At 41.3% G+C, this 16,461-nt stretch overlaps 1 protein-coding gene across 2 annotated transcripts in view; it reads right to left on the bottom strand.

The window, feature by feature from the left end:
- PTPRT (protein tyrosine phosphatase receptor type T) overlaps window positions 1-16,461 on the bottom strand; it is a 734,376-nt gene that overhangs the window by 58,497 nt on the left and 659,418 nt on the right. For both annotated transcript variants that reach the window (XM_073309805.1, XM_073309804.1), the window contains 3 exons: window positions 14,018-14,166; window positions 5,334-5,411; window positions 5,087-5,122 (listed from right to left, as the gene is read on the bottom strand). In XM_073309805.1, the coding sequence (XP_073165906.1) occupies window positions 5,087-5,122; window positions 5,334-5,411; window positions 14,018-14,166 (263 nt within the window). The remainder of the gene's footprint in view (window positions 1-5,086; window positions 5,123-5,333; window positions 5,412-14,017; window positions 14,167-16,461) is intronic.

Raw genomic sequence — 16,461 nt, 5'->3', positions numbered from 1 at the left:
AGGAATGCCATGCAAGCCAGTTTGATGGCTCTCAGTACTGAGATGTTCATATGCAATTATAGATTGTCCTGAGATCACAAACCTTGCATTTGGAAGCGGCTCCACCCTGCCCCTGATGTGTCTGTGACCAGTGTCATTGTTGGGGAAGAGATTGAGACCCCTTTCATTACATTCAGTGGGAAGCCATCATTCTAATGTTATAACAGACAATGCCCGGTGGTATGGCATGAGGCGGCTTCCCAAGGTATGGCTCTGTGGAAAGGTTTCTATACAGCTTTCCACTATCCCATCAAATTTGCTGACAGGTCATCCCAGAAGGTGGAGGAGGCTTGATGCCCTTTATTTTACCCAGGGCATTTCCTGGCCATGTACCTCCATTTGTCCATGGTACCCTGTGGTGTGTGGTCTCTGATGACACAATGTCTGAGGATGGTATGCCCTTTGATAGGGTGGAGGAATGTAGATCCCCAGAAAGCACTGGGCTGCTTTGGAATATTTCCATGCATGTAGGGCCTACCAGTGCATTCATTTAACTGCTCTGACCCCTCAAAGGGCAAGTTTTTAATCCTGGCTCGTACCTTATGAGGGATACCTGAAGCTTGGCACCATGACACTCTACAAATGGCTACTACAGTGGTCACAGACTTGGTCTCAGTGTCAGAGGCCTCCATCTCTTCCTGTAGATGGCTCTGAGCTGGTCTTCTTTTATATTGTGTTTCAGCTTCTCTGTTTTTGTGAAGGTGTTTGGCCAAGAAGGGTGTCACCCTATCCCATGTCAAAAAGTCATATTTGGCCAGCAATGACTGACAGCTGGCCACTCTCAATTGGAACAAGGCTGATGAGTAGGCCTTTCTTCCAGATGGATTGTAGCATTTGGGATCTTTGTCCTTCAGCATGTTTTTGGTGGATCTTGACTTCTGCTGAGCAGCTGAGGCCACCAGGTTGTCAGGGTTGGGGTGGGAGTCAAAATAATCACAACTGGGGGGGTTCCTGGTACCAGTTTCTGGCACATTTAGCTATTGCTGGAATAGCATCTGGCATTTGTCAAGAGGTTCTTGCTGGGTCTAGGATGACTCATTTATAAGGAGGGCAATTCTGGCACAACCAGCAGCCAACAAAATGTCAAATACTTTATGAGACTTCTCAGAGATGATCAAAATCTCTGTCTCCAACGTGTCCGTGATCTGCACCAGAAACTTCTGAAAAGCCTTGAAATTGTCCAGTGCCACTATCATTACCGAGGCTATTGCTTCATCCTGCAGTGATGATAATGAGAGGTGTTTAGGCAGCGAGTGGAGTCATTCAGTGTCCGGATCTTGTTCCTCTGTGGCCTCTGACAACTACAGAAACCTCAGGAGAGGGGGACCCCTACTCCTCTTTTGTGAAGGCAGGGATTATCTCTGAGAGAGTGAGCCCTATCACTAGGGGCATGGTGGCATTCTGTATGCATATGTAGGGCTGGTGGGTTGCTGGCCGAACCAGAGCCAATCTTGGTGCGCTGGCTGTTGAGGTTTGTAGAGATCCCCTGGTCTCTCAGTGGCACAACTCGTAGACCTCAGTGGCAATGGTTTTCTCCTTCAGGATGGAAAAAGGTGTGTCCTGGGGATGGGTATAAGGAATACACCTCTTCCATAGGTGGTGTGGTCTGGTAAGGTGCTATCAGTGCCAAGGACTGTGTTGTTTCTAATGCATATGTCAGTGCCAAGAGATGATGCTGGCATTGATGCTGTCACCGGTGAAGTCTTCTGTGGTGCAGTCTGCTCCCTTCTGCTCATCTTTGATGCGGTGAGACTTATTTGGCTTGTCTCCCAGAGTCTTTCTTTATGAGAGGAGACCAAGTTCCTTCTCGAGCCCCTCCCCCACTCCTCTGGGTAGCCCTTTTCAGTCTACTGCATCCAACATGCGAGATGTCAAATTGGGGGGTGATGATGACTTCTGTGCTTCTTTCTCTACAGATGTCTTCGGAGTCACCTGCCTGCTAGATAGAATGCTGCAATGTGTGGGCTTGATTGTCAGACGTGTCTTTGAGCTCAAATCTCCTGGCTCCAATGCCATTCGCACACACTGCTTCAGAAGATGTAGGTACAGCCTCGCATCCCTCAAGTTGCAGGTTCTTGCAGACAAGAAGAGGCAGATCGAACAACTGCTTGGAATGTGAGATTCTCCCAAGACGAATAGGCATCAGCTGTGCCTCTCTTTCAGTGCTGTTAGCTCATCACAGGATGGCGAAGGCTTAAAGTCTGTAGGGTTTGAGTGTACCATTCTAACAACCTGTACAGGGGGAGCTATAAGGGTGGTTTGCAAGCAGTTTTTAGTTTGACAAACATTAGAACAGACCTGGGTAGGAAGAATAAATGAATGAAGATAGTTCAGAGGTATCTTAGAGGAGTGGAATAAGCTTTTGGGAAATTTAGCCAAAGCAATCATACAGCAAACTGGATACTCACTAGCTTCCTTCTTGCTGCCATGGGCAGTAAAAGGGAACTGTGAGAGGGTCATGGTCACCCCACCCTTTGTGCCCTCATAGAGGAGCATGAGGAAGCACTGGGTGCATGCATAGACCTGACACTGCTATTCAAAAATATCTGGTCTCATGTGGCTGGGGCACATACACACTGACACATACTTGAAGAACTACTCCTGAGTTGTGATTCTGGTTTTGTCCGCAACTCACCAGGCAGCCTTGAGCAAGTTGCTAAAGGCCTTCTTTTCAGAGGGGTTAAGTACCTGTGGCTCTTAATTTCAGATGGAACTGTGGGTCCACAGCATCTCTGAAAATCATGGCTTTAACCTTTGTGCCTCAGTTTCCCATCTGTAAAATGGAAATGGTAATCCATATCCACCATGTCGGTGGGCTGTAAACATTAGCTAGTTAAGAATTTTAAAGTGGGTTGAAGATGTAAAATACAAGAACAATTTGATTCTTAATAATTATTACTGCTTTTCTCTAAACGTTGGGATTTTTAAAGCCTTTTTTTTCCACTGTAGGAAGCTTGGATCAAGAAGTGTGCAGTTTGCACAGCGATTTAGCTGTCCTAACAAGACCACTGTGCTCACTACCCAGAATACAGGTGTGAAAAAAGCTCCAGCGAAATAGGGGCCTCTGTTTTGACAGATACTAAGTGCAGAGCTGAGGGTGGACAGCACCTGCCCAATATACCGCAGTAATTACATTGTGTAGGGACCACGTCTGTGATATGAATCTACATTTAGATTTCTCTTAGACAACATTTTGTCTTTGGGAAACTATGAAATACAACCCAACTGGAAAATGGACACATTCTCTCCCTGAAAAAAGAACCCTCTCTTCCCAAAGTCAGTATTGCAACAGATAGCATGATAAATTTACGTTCTGCAACAGTCTCTTCCAGCCTAACTCTGTTCCTTTGCTGTTACTTTGTAATACAGTGCACTCATGTACTTGCATGTAATTTTTTCCTGGTCTAATTACTGGGCTGCTACCTGCTCAGGGTAATGTTTAAGGCAGCTGAAGTAGATTACTGTGTCTGGAAGGGAAAAGTTACTGCAGATAATCCAAAATGACAGGTCTGATAAATACCACTGGGTAGATTCTGATCTTCCCCATATCTGTTTTCTGATTCATAGCAGGGGAATTGCCTTTTTTCAAATTCCACAGACGGTAAGCACAGGCGTCCTCAAGGGAGATCCAAAACTGGTAAGCTATTATTACTCTTGTATTCAAGGGTACACCTGTAATACGTTTCTGAATAGCTCTTTCTCCTTTCGCCAGCTTAAAAGTTTCTTCTGCCCATTCTGCTGTCTCTTTGTTAATTTGATGGAGCAGCATATTCTTTTTAAAACTCTAAAGAATAAAAGTTTCACAGTTGGATACCTGAAGCTAGACTACTTAGATTGGTATTTAGGTACCCAAATAAAAGTGGCTTGATTTTCACAGGCGCTGAGCACTGATGATTTCTATTAAAGTCAAAGGGAGTCATGGCACACTCAACTACTCTGACATTTACAAGGTCACTTTCATTCGGGTGCTGAAACAGGGATTTGAAGGGTAATATCTAACATCCAATTTTGAAAACGTTGGCCTAGAGAGTCTCCTTTCATAAAATAAAGTTACCATTATGCATTTTCCCTTGGCTTTAACTCAGTGCAAACTCTCTTAACTCAGGCAAAATTCTCCTCTGTGATCTGCACTTTCTACTGCATATTCAGTACTCACTCTGTACCAAATTCCCATTGACATTAATCTCTGTCTTCTTCAGGTTTATGTATAGCACCTAGTACCATGGTATCCAAGTGCTGATCAATGGGAGTTTTGTGCATGACAGATAGAGTAGGGCTATGTACTACAAGTGGAGACATTTTTTTCTTTGCTTTTACAGTTCTCAATGTACTCAGTATGAAAGTCTCCCTTTCCCAAGCTCAGCCTCTGATTTCTGCATGGAACTTGTTGCTCTCATAACTGATTGCATCCAAAGAAGCAGGCTCCAACCAATTCTGAATATGCAAACACTCATTTACGCACATGAGCTGGGGATCTCAGATCTGCTCTTCACATACAAAGCATGTGTGTGTCAGCTTTGTAGGCACAATCACTTACATGAGTTAAAATGGTTTCCAAAATTGGAGAATGGATGGAAATTTGGCCCATCACGTCACACAGTACACATGAAAGAGGAACCTGACACCCCTCAGGTTCTCAAATTTTGCCTTATTTTCCTTTTAATAAGGAAGATAGTGTAATTTTTTTTCCTGATCTATTTTGTCCACTTTCCAAGATTTCACTAATTTTTATTTTTGTGTGCATTTTGAATGGAACTGAAATACATAATTATTTTGGCCTACGTTTTATTTAAGAATCCACAACACGTTATTCCAGCATAACAGCAAACAGCAGCTCTAAGGGGAAGTCACATTTCTGATTTGGTTGTAGGACTACACTTAACCTTAGAGTTGCTTCAGTTTCCTCAATAACAAAGTGGTGGTCAATCCAAAGGAAGGTTGTAATATTGAAGCTTAAACCATTTGATTGTGTCCCTTAGAGTCACTTTCAGATGCAATAAATGTTTTCCCTCCACTGGAATACAGTGCACTATACCTGTCTTCTTACCTAGCAGTGCAGCCGACGGAACAGTGTCTGATGATACTTTGAGATGGAATTCCGGTCACCCACACGACACGGATCAATGGAAATCAACAGAAGATCAACGAGGAAAACAAATTTAAAAAAATGAAAACAAGGTTAGCCGTATCCAACATTCAGAAGGCTCAGTCTATATGTCATATCAGGAAATGTAAAACAAAACAAAACAAAGAAAACTAAAAAAAAAAAAATAAATAAAATCTGGCAGTAGTACCTGAGTAGTAGGAATTCAACAAAGATTTGCTCTGAAGGGTTTTGCTTTGGACAGAAAATGAACAAGGAGAGGATGATGCTAGGTAGGAAAGACACAAGGAAAAGACTTTAGAAACATATATATTTAGAGAGAGAGAACAGGGAGAAAGTTCCTCAAAGAACATGGCAATATTGAATACACAGGGCTTATCAAAATTAAATAAATTGTCCATCTGAGCATGCATATTAACTTTATTTCACTACTATACTACTATAGGCCCCAAACATTGAAGTACTGCTATTGTAACATAATATTTGGGAACACTGTAGAGTACTATTCTATTTTTTGAATAGGAGTTGTATTTGTTGTTACACAAGAACTAAATTTGTGTTTTTGTCTCAAAGAGATGGATTCCTAAAAACAACTCCCAGAAATACAAGCCACTCAAAGCTGAGTGGACTACCAGTAGTAAAATAAGCCTGCTCACTAAATGTGATATAGACATTCACTTATCAGCTAAGACAGGAAGACACAATTTGAAGGCAATCTTTCTGTAGAAGAATGGAGGGATGGGTAGTTTTTACATGAGACATTTTGGAAGGAGATGAACTCTCTCCAGGAGTAGAACAGGACAGGAAAGCTAGGGGCTGCTGGTTTAGCATCAGATCCCTAAAGTGGCACCTCAGATTGGTGACAAAAGAGGCAGCTATCCTAAGTGTGCATCTTACAGAGTATGTGCTTTTGGGACTAATAAGCCCAGCAAGCATGGTAACTGTATCACACATGCCTGCTGTAGATCTAATAGCACACAAATGGTGTTAGCTGCAGCTGGAGGATGGGCTCCTTGGATACGACAAGGGGCGCTTATCTTCTCCCACTCAAGGGACTAGTTTCTCTGGGCAAGAATCAACAAATCATTTCCTGGCTAATCAAAACTGATCAAGGAAAGGGGCAGGGATCAGCATTCATGTGGGGCACTCACTTTTTAGATAGTCAATTTATGGTGCTGGCTTATAAATGGGTCATCTTTAATGTGAATATTTATGGCAACAAATCATTTCTAAGGGCATTTTTTTGTAATCCTTTGTCATTTATTCCTATAGTGACAAATAATGACCTCATTTTCACTGTGAAGGGAAACAAACAAACACAAAATCTCAGTACATCAAAAAGATGCCAATAGATTAAACAGAAATAACTATTCCATAATACAATAAAAGTAGATATAATTCAATATGCATCAAAGTAAATTTCAGATGCAATTTCTACATCTCTAGAGTAAACATTACTGACAAATTTATGAATAGTGATCAAAATTTTTCCATGGGGTGAATATAAGTATTCACTAGTCTAGAGAATTTCAAGTGGAATTTCATGAAGTCTGCAGAATTGCCTACTAAACAGATTACATCACCCGTGAAAGCACCTGCAGTTCTCTCAACATAACACTTTTCTGTTGCTGTGTTGTTCATCAACATCTGCAGCTTATAACATACCAGCTGACATAATGGGGAGTAAGTGAATTGTCTCACAGATTGGTCTCCTGAAGTTCTTCACCAGCCGCCTTTAGGATATAATGCATGCCTCTTTTTTGGGACTCCTTCCCTGCTGTCTGGCTGTTGTATTTTGCTACCCCTATTCATCCTCATGTGTTGTGTTAACTGGGAAGCATTCACTTCTACAGAAGGGAAACTGAGGTGTAGAAAGGTTATGTGATTTTCTTAAGACCACACAGCAAGTCAGTAGCAAACTGGGGCGTAGAATGCAAGTTTTCTAAGATCCAGGAGCCTACATGAAATCACTGGATCACACTGCCTTTGCATTAGTTCAGCATAAGGTACTTAGATACCTACAGATAGAAGCCGTATAAATATTTTAAGTAAATTTAACAAATACTTTTATTCATTTATGTTCAGTGAAACAGGGTTTTACAGGCACAACTGATATGTACGTATTGCATGAAGCTCATTCAGATGAATTTCAACCCAATGCAGAGGGTCAGCACAAAGCATATGCACCACCCACATCCTGTTTAAGCCCTCTAACGTGGTGCATGTGCCTTGTACTGGGTCATTAGACAGGGGTCAGTTTCACATCCACTTTAGAGATCTTTGTTAATCTTGTCCCAAAATATGACATGAATTTTGCAGAGAATGTTTAGGAATAATTCAAAGGCAGCTGATATTGTGGCTTACTCAAACTTGCCAGCACCCCTTCATTCTGGATATTCTTCTCTGTTTACTTGATGGTTTTGATGACACATAGCTTTATTTATTTGTTTTAAATAATTTCCATTATCCTATAAGTCACTGTGTTATGTGCAGCAGGATGCACCCAACCGGAAGTAGAAGTTGCACATGGGCACAAATAAGAATTAGATCTACTTCAAGTGCCAGTAAGTCTCAAGTCCCCTTGGGTGTGCTTCCTTATAAGTGCACAAAGGAAAAACATAAGTGAGGTGTGAGCAGAGAATAAGCATGTCTGACTAGACATGGGATGAAAGATAACCCTTTACATCCTCTGAGGCACTTACCTATACGCTCCTTTCATGGCCTTGCTCTTGCTATTAGACAGGATAATTTTATGACCGCACCAGAGCTCATTAACGCAAGACAGGGTTCCACTGTGCTTCCCATCCTGCTCATTGCTTCTCACTTTGTACTTCTACATGCTCCTTGTGGGTGATGTATAGGTTTCAAAACCTGGATATTCAACTGAATGCCACTTTGCTCCCTAAATTAGATGCTTGAATAGTTAAACAAACCTTAAACTGTTAGCCTTTACACAAATACCTCATTTTTTAGTCATCTAATCCTTCTATGTCTAGGCCCAGCTGGTTGCCCTGGTGATGCAGCACTCACCTCTGGACCAGCCCTGCATTATCTATGCTACTGTGACATTCCTTCATTGTGGTGTCAGAAAAGTGGTGCCTTTGTGAAGGACATATTATTAGTGTCTCATTGTTCAGATGATGTGCTGCCTGCCCTGTCACGTTGATGGGACTGCCAGACTATATGAGATACCCCCTCAGTATAACCCAGTGTGCACCTTGTTGGACACTTCACAGATGCTAGGGGATAATTTTAGCTCCCACCATGTCTGTTCTTCCTTGTCACTTCTTTTCAGCAGGACTCCTGCACTGAGCTGATACCTTGTGCTGTGTCTCACAGAGGGAAATGGCACTTTCAAGATGATCTTTCATACTAAGGAGCAGTCTCAAAATAAACAGACTCAATCAGTTACTTTCCCTGGGATTAGCATAAAACTTTCCTTTACACATTTGGACAATAAATAGAAGATGAATGGCCTGAATCAACTCTGTATTATTCCAATATAAACCTGGAACAGGTGGAATAATACTACAGTCAGCCCAGCCTGTTGTGTTTTTTCTTTCAACAAAGGTTTATTAATGCTCTCCTATGGGGCTGAGTAAACAGGTCAATTCTCTAAGCCCTTACCTAGTTAAACATCCCATTAATTTCAACAGGGGTTACACCCGCATAAGGGCTGTATGGTTAAACAACAACAATAAAAGGAGTAAGCAATCTAATAGCCCATCTTCTGCTGCTCTTTCAGCAGATCCTGCACTGTCTCTTCCAGCCCACCAGAGACAGCCCTTACTGAAACATAAATATTCTTGATAACAAGGGTACATAAAACATCCCTGTCCAAGGCAAAATTCAGCCCTGTCCAGACGGCTAGCACCTGTCCTGTGGAGCTGACCTGTCTCCTCGCTTGGGGATCATGTGCTACTAACCAGTGCATAGGGCTTATGTTGGCCTCTTGCACAGGGCTAAGTTTCACCCCAAGAAGATATAAACTTAAGGAAATCCACTTTCTCGCTCATGTATGAAGTTGATACTTTAAAGGTAGAACCCACTTTCCTACGTTTCATCTGGGAGCTTTAAAAACACTTGTATCTAGAGCACTGAGACTTGGTGTTGGGAGATGTGCATTTCTACAGAATGATGGAAGATGAGCCCAAGAAATGAAGTTACGCCAAATGTACCTTTGCTGAGGAGCACGGCTATGTTCGGCTGAATCAGGTGGCACCCCCTCAAATACAAACTTGCATTCAAAAAGCAAGTCGCTGCTTTGCTGCTGTGTGAAATGCCAGGGTTGCTAAGGAAAATGCATCAGGATATGTTGTGACAATCCACTGTGACGTCTATGTAATGGCAAAAGAGTGTGGCGGCACGGATGCTGGAGTGGAGGCGCAGCTGGCTAAGTTACAGAGTTGGATCAGTTTAATATTGGACACGTCCAGTGGGTTGCTATCCTGCTGTTCGGTAGGGATGGATTTAATTTAATAAGACTTTTTTTTCTCTATGATCATCAAAAGAATATTAAGGACCAGGTTTAAACTGACAAAAGCAAAAGCAAAGTTCAGGTGGACACTTGGGGCTAAAGGTAGGAGGAGAAAAGAGCAGAAACGCTCGCCCAGCTGTCTCCACCATTCCCCAAATCTACAAAACCCCACATTTGCAGGCACAGATGGGACAATTGCAAACCTAACTACCCATTTACATGCTCCATTAGTGGAACTGTGCATAGAAATGTTCTTCCTCCCGAGGCAAAAGGTGAAGGAACACATTGGTGGGTGAACCAAGGGAGTGCCATTTAAAGTGGGAGGGCCACATGGGGAAGGGTCCTGCCCCCCAAGGCTCTGATATGGGGGGTGCCAGCTCTTGCCCTCGAGGTTGGTTGGGTGCTGTCTCCATGGGTTGGGAGGCCCCATCCCCGAGAAGGGGTCAGGTGTTGCCTCACAGGGGGTTGGATAGCAAGCCCGCCCTGTACTCCCCCTGCAGCAGCTCCTGTCCTGTGGAGCTGGCCTGTCTTCTCTCTCTGGCCTGTCAGCTGTTGCTTCAGTGTGCAGGTGAGGCCCTTCCCCAACAATGCCTTGCCCTGTCCCACCCCTTCCTGTTGCTGCCAGATCACCTGCCTCCATCTGGGCTGTGGCAGGCCAAAAAATGTTGGGCCAGCGCCCTGGGGGGCCCCCTGGCTTCACAGTCTATGGGGTGGAAACTTTTGTGTCCTCTTCGGCAAATCAAGTCCCCACCTTTCATTTTGAACATACACTGTTGGGCAGGGCTGACCCAAACAAGCTGGGTGGCTACCTACCATAGAGTTTTAGTAGCCGCTCCTTTTTGTGTTAGGCAAAAGAGGGGAAAAATGTCTTTGGGGGCATGAGAGAGTGGGTACAAAAGACTGAAGCTCTCAAATTTCAGACATGCAATGTTTTGAAACCTATTAGTTATTGGAAAGGTGGCAACGTAATCCTATTTGTGCTGCTTCAAAATAGCATGATTTAGTACAGGCCTCTACAGGTGTCTTTAAGTATTAACTTCTACGCCAATTTTTGAAAGGAGGATTTTTTTTCTCATCCATGTTATCTGAGCCAGAACCATAAATTACCTATTTTAGCATGGGTACTCAACTACACAGGACACAAATTACATCTGTATCAACCAGCCAGGATGCCTCAGCATCCTGAACTTGGCGAAAAAGAGTGTTGAGAGATTATGAACCCTTACTGATAATTATTTCTGATGGTTCTGAAAAAATCCAGCTCAATATTTACATGGAACTGTGCCAAAGAGTAGGTATTGGCTAAACTTGCAATGATGTCAGACAAGTCGAGGACTCAGTGATTGTAAGTGATAAAAATCTTTAAGAACGCTCTTTGCAAAATTAATCACAGTGCATTCTCTATAGCCACTTCTACAGATGAATGATTCTGCAGTTTTAATTGTTTTTTTCAAAATACCCAAAAGTGATGAGACCATATTACAGACTCAATTCTTACCATATTTCATTTACTGGCCAGAAATAGGTTTTAAGATTCACAACTGAGGGGAAAGCACTAAAAACTGGTAAATTTCCAATATTTGTATACTATCCATTAGGGTTGTCAAGCAATTAAAAAATTAATCATGATTAATCACACTATTTAAAAAACTGATCATGATTAATTGCACGGTTAAATAATAACAGAATACCATTTATTTAAATATTTGTGGATGTTTTCTATATTTTCAAATATATTGATTTCAATTATAATACAGAATACAAAATATACTTTATAGTTTACAGTTATTTTTTATTACAAGTTTTGCACTGTAAAAAAACAAAAGAAACTGTATTTTCCAATTCACCTAATACATGTCCTGTAGTGCAATCTCTTTACCATGAAAGTTTAACTTACAAATGTAGAATTATGTACCAAAAAAACTGCATTCAAAAATAAAACAATGTAAAATTTAGAGACTGCAAGTCCACTCAGTCCTATTTCTTGTTCAGCCAATCACTCAGACAAACAAATTTATTTACATTTACAGGAGATAATGCTGCCCGCTTCTTATTTACAATGTCACCTGAATGTGAGAACAGGCGTTCTCATGGCAATGTTGTAGCCTTCATGCTTCAACCATCATTCCAGGGGACATGCGTCCATGCTGATGACGGGTTCTGCTCAATAACAATCCAAAGCAAATGCGGACCAATGCATGTTCATTTTCATCATCTGAGTCAGATGCCACCAGCACAAAGTTGATTTTCTTTTTTGGTTGTTCGGGTTCTGTAGTTTCCGCATTGGAGTGTTACTCTTTTAAGACTTCTGAAAGCGTGCTCCACCCCTCATCCCTCTCAGATTTTGGGAGGCACTTCAGATTCTTAAATCTTGGGTCAAGTGCTGTAGCTATGTTTAGAAATCTTACATTGATACCTTCTTTACATTTTGTCAGACATACAGTGAATGTGTTCTTAAAATGAACATGTGCTGGGTCATCATCCGAGACTGCTATAACATGAACTGTATGGCAGAATGCCGGTAAAACAGAGTAGGGGACATACAATTCTCCTCCGAGGAGTTCAGTCACAAACTTAAATAACACATTATTTTTTCACGAGTGTCATCAGCATGGAAACATGTCCTCTGGAATGATGGCTGAAGCATGAAGGGGCATACAAATGTTTAGCATATCTGGCACTTAAATACCTTTCAATGCCAGTATACAAAAGTGCAAATGCCTGTTCTCACTTTCTGGTGACATTGTAAATAAGAAGAGGGTAGCATTATCTCCTGTAAATGTAAACAAACTTGTTTGTCTTAGCGATTGGCCGAACAAGAATTAGGACTGGGTGGACTTGTAGATTCTAAAATTTTACATTGTTTTGTTTTTGAGTGCAGTTATGTAAAAAAAAAATCTACATTTGTAAGTTTCACTTTCACAACAAAGAGAATGCACTACGGTACTTGTATGAGGTGAATTGAAAAATGCTATTTCTTTTGTTTATCATTTTTACAGTGCAAATATTTGTCATAAAAATATACACTTTTATTTCAACTACAACATAGAATACAATATATATTTAACGTAGAAAAACATCCGTAATATTTAATAAATTTCAATTGGTATTCTATTGTTTAACAGAGTGATTAAAACTGCAATTAATTACAAATAATTTTTTAAATCATGATTAATTTTTGAGTTAATCATGTGAGTTAACTGCAATTGACAGCCCTACTATCCATCTTACTAAGATGGCTATCACCAAGATATCCTCTCCTTGCCTGATTTACGAAGATGCTCAGCTCCATCAGGACCCTTTGACTTCAGTGTAAGATAGAGGTAGTCATCTTCTTTGAGAAATCAGGTCATACACTCAAGTGAATATTAGTATTGGAGAAGCACTGCATTGCCAGCTTTGGAGTCTGAAGTCCTCTATTTATTGCAGGTATATTGCAGACAGTGGTAATGCAGGCAAATATGACCTGACCTGGAGAGACCACAGTTGTGGGTGAAAGAGTAATTGTCTTTCCAGCCTGTTCAGTCTGAGACTGCAAAAAAGAGTGTCAAACATAGTCTTTTTGTTGTTGTTGGTAATGTGGTCACTTGTTCTGTAAAAACTAGAGGGAGACCACTAAAACATTCCACTAAGGTTACTGAAGAATTATCAGACAGTTTCAGTGGCTGGTTGGTACCCAAACTGGACCCTATTCAAACTAATAGGCCAAAGGTCAAAGATTTTAAATGACATTCCTAACACAAAACTTGAAAACGAATTTAAGAACAAGAGTTTTTGGACATGCTATGGTTTCATCTGCAACCATTGCTTCTGAAAAGTGTTTGCTTATCATGCTTTGCATCTATATAGAGCTTTCCATCTAAATGGCTCAGCACGATTTACTAACATCAACTAACTAAAGTTTACTGCACACTTATGAGGAATGGAATGAGGAAAAGAGAGCAAAACCCAGACCTCCTTAGTCCCAACTCTTTTCCTTAGCTTCAAGATCAGCCTTTCTCCAGTAACAATTTAGTGCAGCAAAAACTGTTTCACTCTCAGAGGTCTACTTGGGGATTTGATCTCAATATCCCAACATGAGCAAGAATTATTCCACTAGACCAAACAGCCATTCCCCTTATCCATCATGTGATATAATTATTTAAACATCTCTTGTAAATTCTTCCAAGTAGATTTAGAGTTGGAGGGAGTCCTCTCCACCTGTCTGGCATTTAACTTGGGGCAGTTACAGAGAAATCTCAGACTGGAGTGTCAGACCTCTTTCTAGAAGCACTCCTGCCATTAACTGTACCCTTTTCATTTCTAATACTTACATCTTGTGCCCATGGAAATAGATCCTTTTAAGTATCTACAGCTCTCAAAAAGGGAGGTATCCATTGCAAGCAAGTTAAACTTACTGAATCCATTAACATCTTGACAGCTGGAAGAAAAAGCTTCTTCGTTGTGAACTGCACTGAGTTTGGTGGTGTTCTTGTCTGAAGTAGCAACGGGACCCATCTCTCTCTGAGTGCTGCTTTGAGTCTCCTTCTGCTTCTTCGCTAGTTTCCTTTAAGGTGTTTTGAAGAGGGGAGAAATCATGGTCAGTTTCTTTCATTAACATCAAAGCAAAAGAGAAAAAAATATCCTTTTTAACTTTTCTTCTTGGACTGACATACAGGACTCATTGCAAAGGGCAAGAAAGTGAAAGATTCAGCTTTAAAATAGCTGAAGGGAGTGTGATAAATGCAGAGACCTAAGCCTTTGAAACTACATACAACACATCCCATAGTAAACATTAGCAAAGGAGAGACTGATCTTACTCAAACCAACAATATAGTTACAAGGGCAATCTAATACCACCTCTGGAACTGATGTCAGTCTTTCAAGGAAGAACAAAAGGCATCAAAATGGGGCAATGGTTTGTGCAGTTCCATATGGGGACAGGGGGTTGCCAGAATCCATATTAGGTGGGCACCTAAATCCAGTCTGGAATTTCCCTTTGACTGTCCCCACTGAAAAGTGGGACTTAACATGAAGTCCACATTAGTGCCCGATAGGCAGAGGAGGAGTTTCTTTGTGCAGGTAGAATAGTGAGGAAAGGAACCTGAACTGGACTTAAGTACCCACCTGAAATGGGCTCAGGACAAGACAGACATTAAATAATGTGACCTGTGAGAGGTAGAAGACATTTTAAAAATCACTGTCTCCAGCTACGTCTATGGTACCATAGTGTCTGTATCTTTTCTAAGACCAAGGAGATGACCAAGCTACTGGCATAAAGTGAACAAGCGCCAGCTCTGAACACTCAGTGACAAACCCATAAGAATATAAGAATGGCCCTACTGGATCAGACCAAAGGTCCATCTAGCTCAGTATACTGTCTTCCGACAATGGCCAGTGCCAGGTGCCCCAGAGGCAATGAACAGAACAGGTAATCATCTAGTGATCCATCCCCTGTCGCTCATTCCCAGCTTCTGGCAAACAGAGGCTACGGACACCATTCCTGCCCATCCTGGCTAATAGCCACTGATGGACCTATCCTCCATGAATTTATCTAGTTCTTTTTTGAAACCTGTTATGATCTTGGCCTTCACAACATCCTCTGGCAAGGAGTTCCACAGGTTGATTGTGCGTTGTGTGAAGAAATACTTCCTTTTATTTGTTTTTAAACCTGCTGCCTATTAATTTCATTTGGTGACCCCTAGTTCTTGTGATATGAGAAGGAGTAAACAACACTTCCTTATCTACTTTCTCCACACCAGTCATGATTTTATAGACCTCAATCATATCTCCCCTTAGCCATCTATTTTCCAAGCTGAAAAGTCCCAGTCTTATTAATCTCCCCTCATATGGAAGCCGTTCCATATCCCTAATAATTTTTGTTGCCCTTTTCTGAACCTTTTCCAATTCCAATATATCTTTTTTGAGATGGGGCAACCACATCTGCACACAGTATTCAAGATGTGGGCATTCATTTGACTCCTAGAACCATATCTTCTGCTACATGTTTCAATTAGCTGTGTTTATTTCACAGGGAATAAAGTTTGAGTGGCATTTACTGCACTAAGAGATCACAAATGCTCAAGACTCTCACGTGAGTCTATGCTGTGCTGACCAGTTAAAAAACTCATGTGCAGGGAGAGGATGGGAGTGACACTAAAACCTAGATCTGGGAAACTATAACCCTCAAAAAGAAAAGGAGTACTTGTGGCACCTTAGAGACTAACCAATTTATTTGAGCATGAGCTTTCGTGAGCTACAGCTCACTTCATCTGATGAAGTGAGCTGTAGCTCACGAAAGCTCATGCTCAAATAAATTGGTTAGTCTCTAAGGTGCCACAAGTACTCCTTTTCTTTTTGCGAATACAGACTAACACGGCTGTTCCTCTGAAACCTATAACCCTCAAGACATCTATGCAGCCCAATCCAGGATAGCTTCATTTATGTGAAAAACGTCAATGCAAACTTTTGAATACATTTTGGATTGTGAAATTCATGCCAGCTCCTTGGATTTTTTTTGTAATTATTCACGTGGTGTACAATCAAAACAACAAACCATTGACAATGTTGGTTGTAGTGAAAAACTTCAATCTGACCCCGGTAACTCTTTCAATACAATAAAATAATCAAGATGTGGGGGGGTTTATTTACAGATTTTTTTCCCCAGTTGAGGTCTAGTTTTAGACAAAGAGCATCGCTCCCTCTTAGCGAGAAAAAAATATATTTTTCATTCTTTAAATGTGTACATCACATAATCATTTGTTTCACTTTTGCTCAATCATAGACTAATGCAATTTAGTATGTTCTTAGATTACACAAGGGAAAACTGTGTCTGTCTTCCTCCAGTGGTTGGACCACATCA

Source organism: Lepidochelys kempii, chromosome 13 (genome assembly GCF_965140265.1).
Source record: "Lepidochelys kempii isolate rLepKem1 chromosome 13, rLepKem1.hap2, whole genome shotgun sequence".
Classification (NCBI taxonomy): domain Eukaryota; kingdom Metazoa; phylum Chordata; order Testudines; family Cheloniidae; genus Lepidochelys; species Lepidochelys kempii.
The sequence above is the reverse complement of the archived record's forward strand: the minus strand, read 5'-3'. Positions and strand labels throughout refer to the sequence as shown.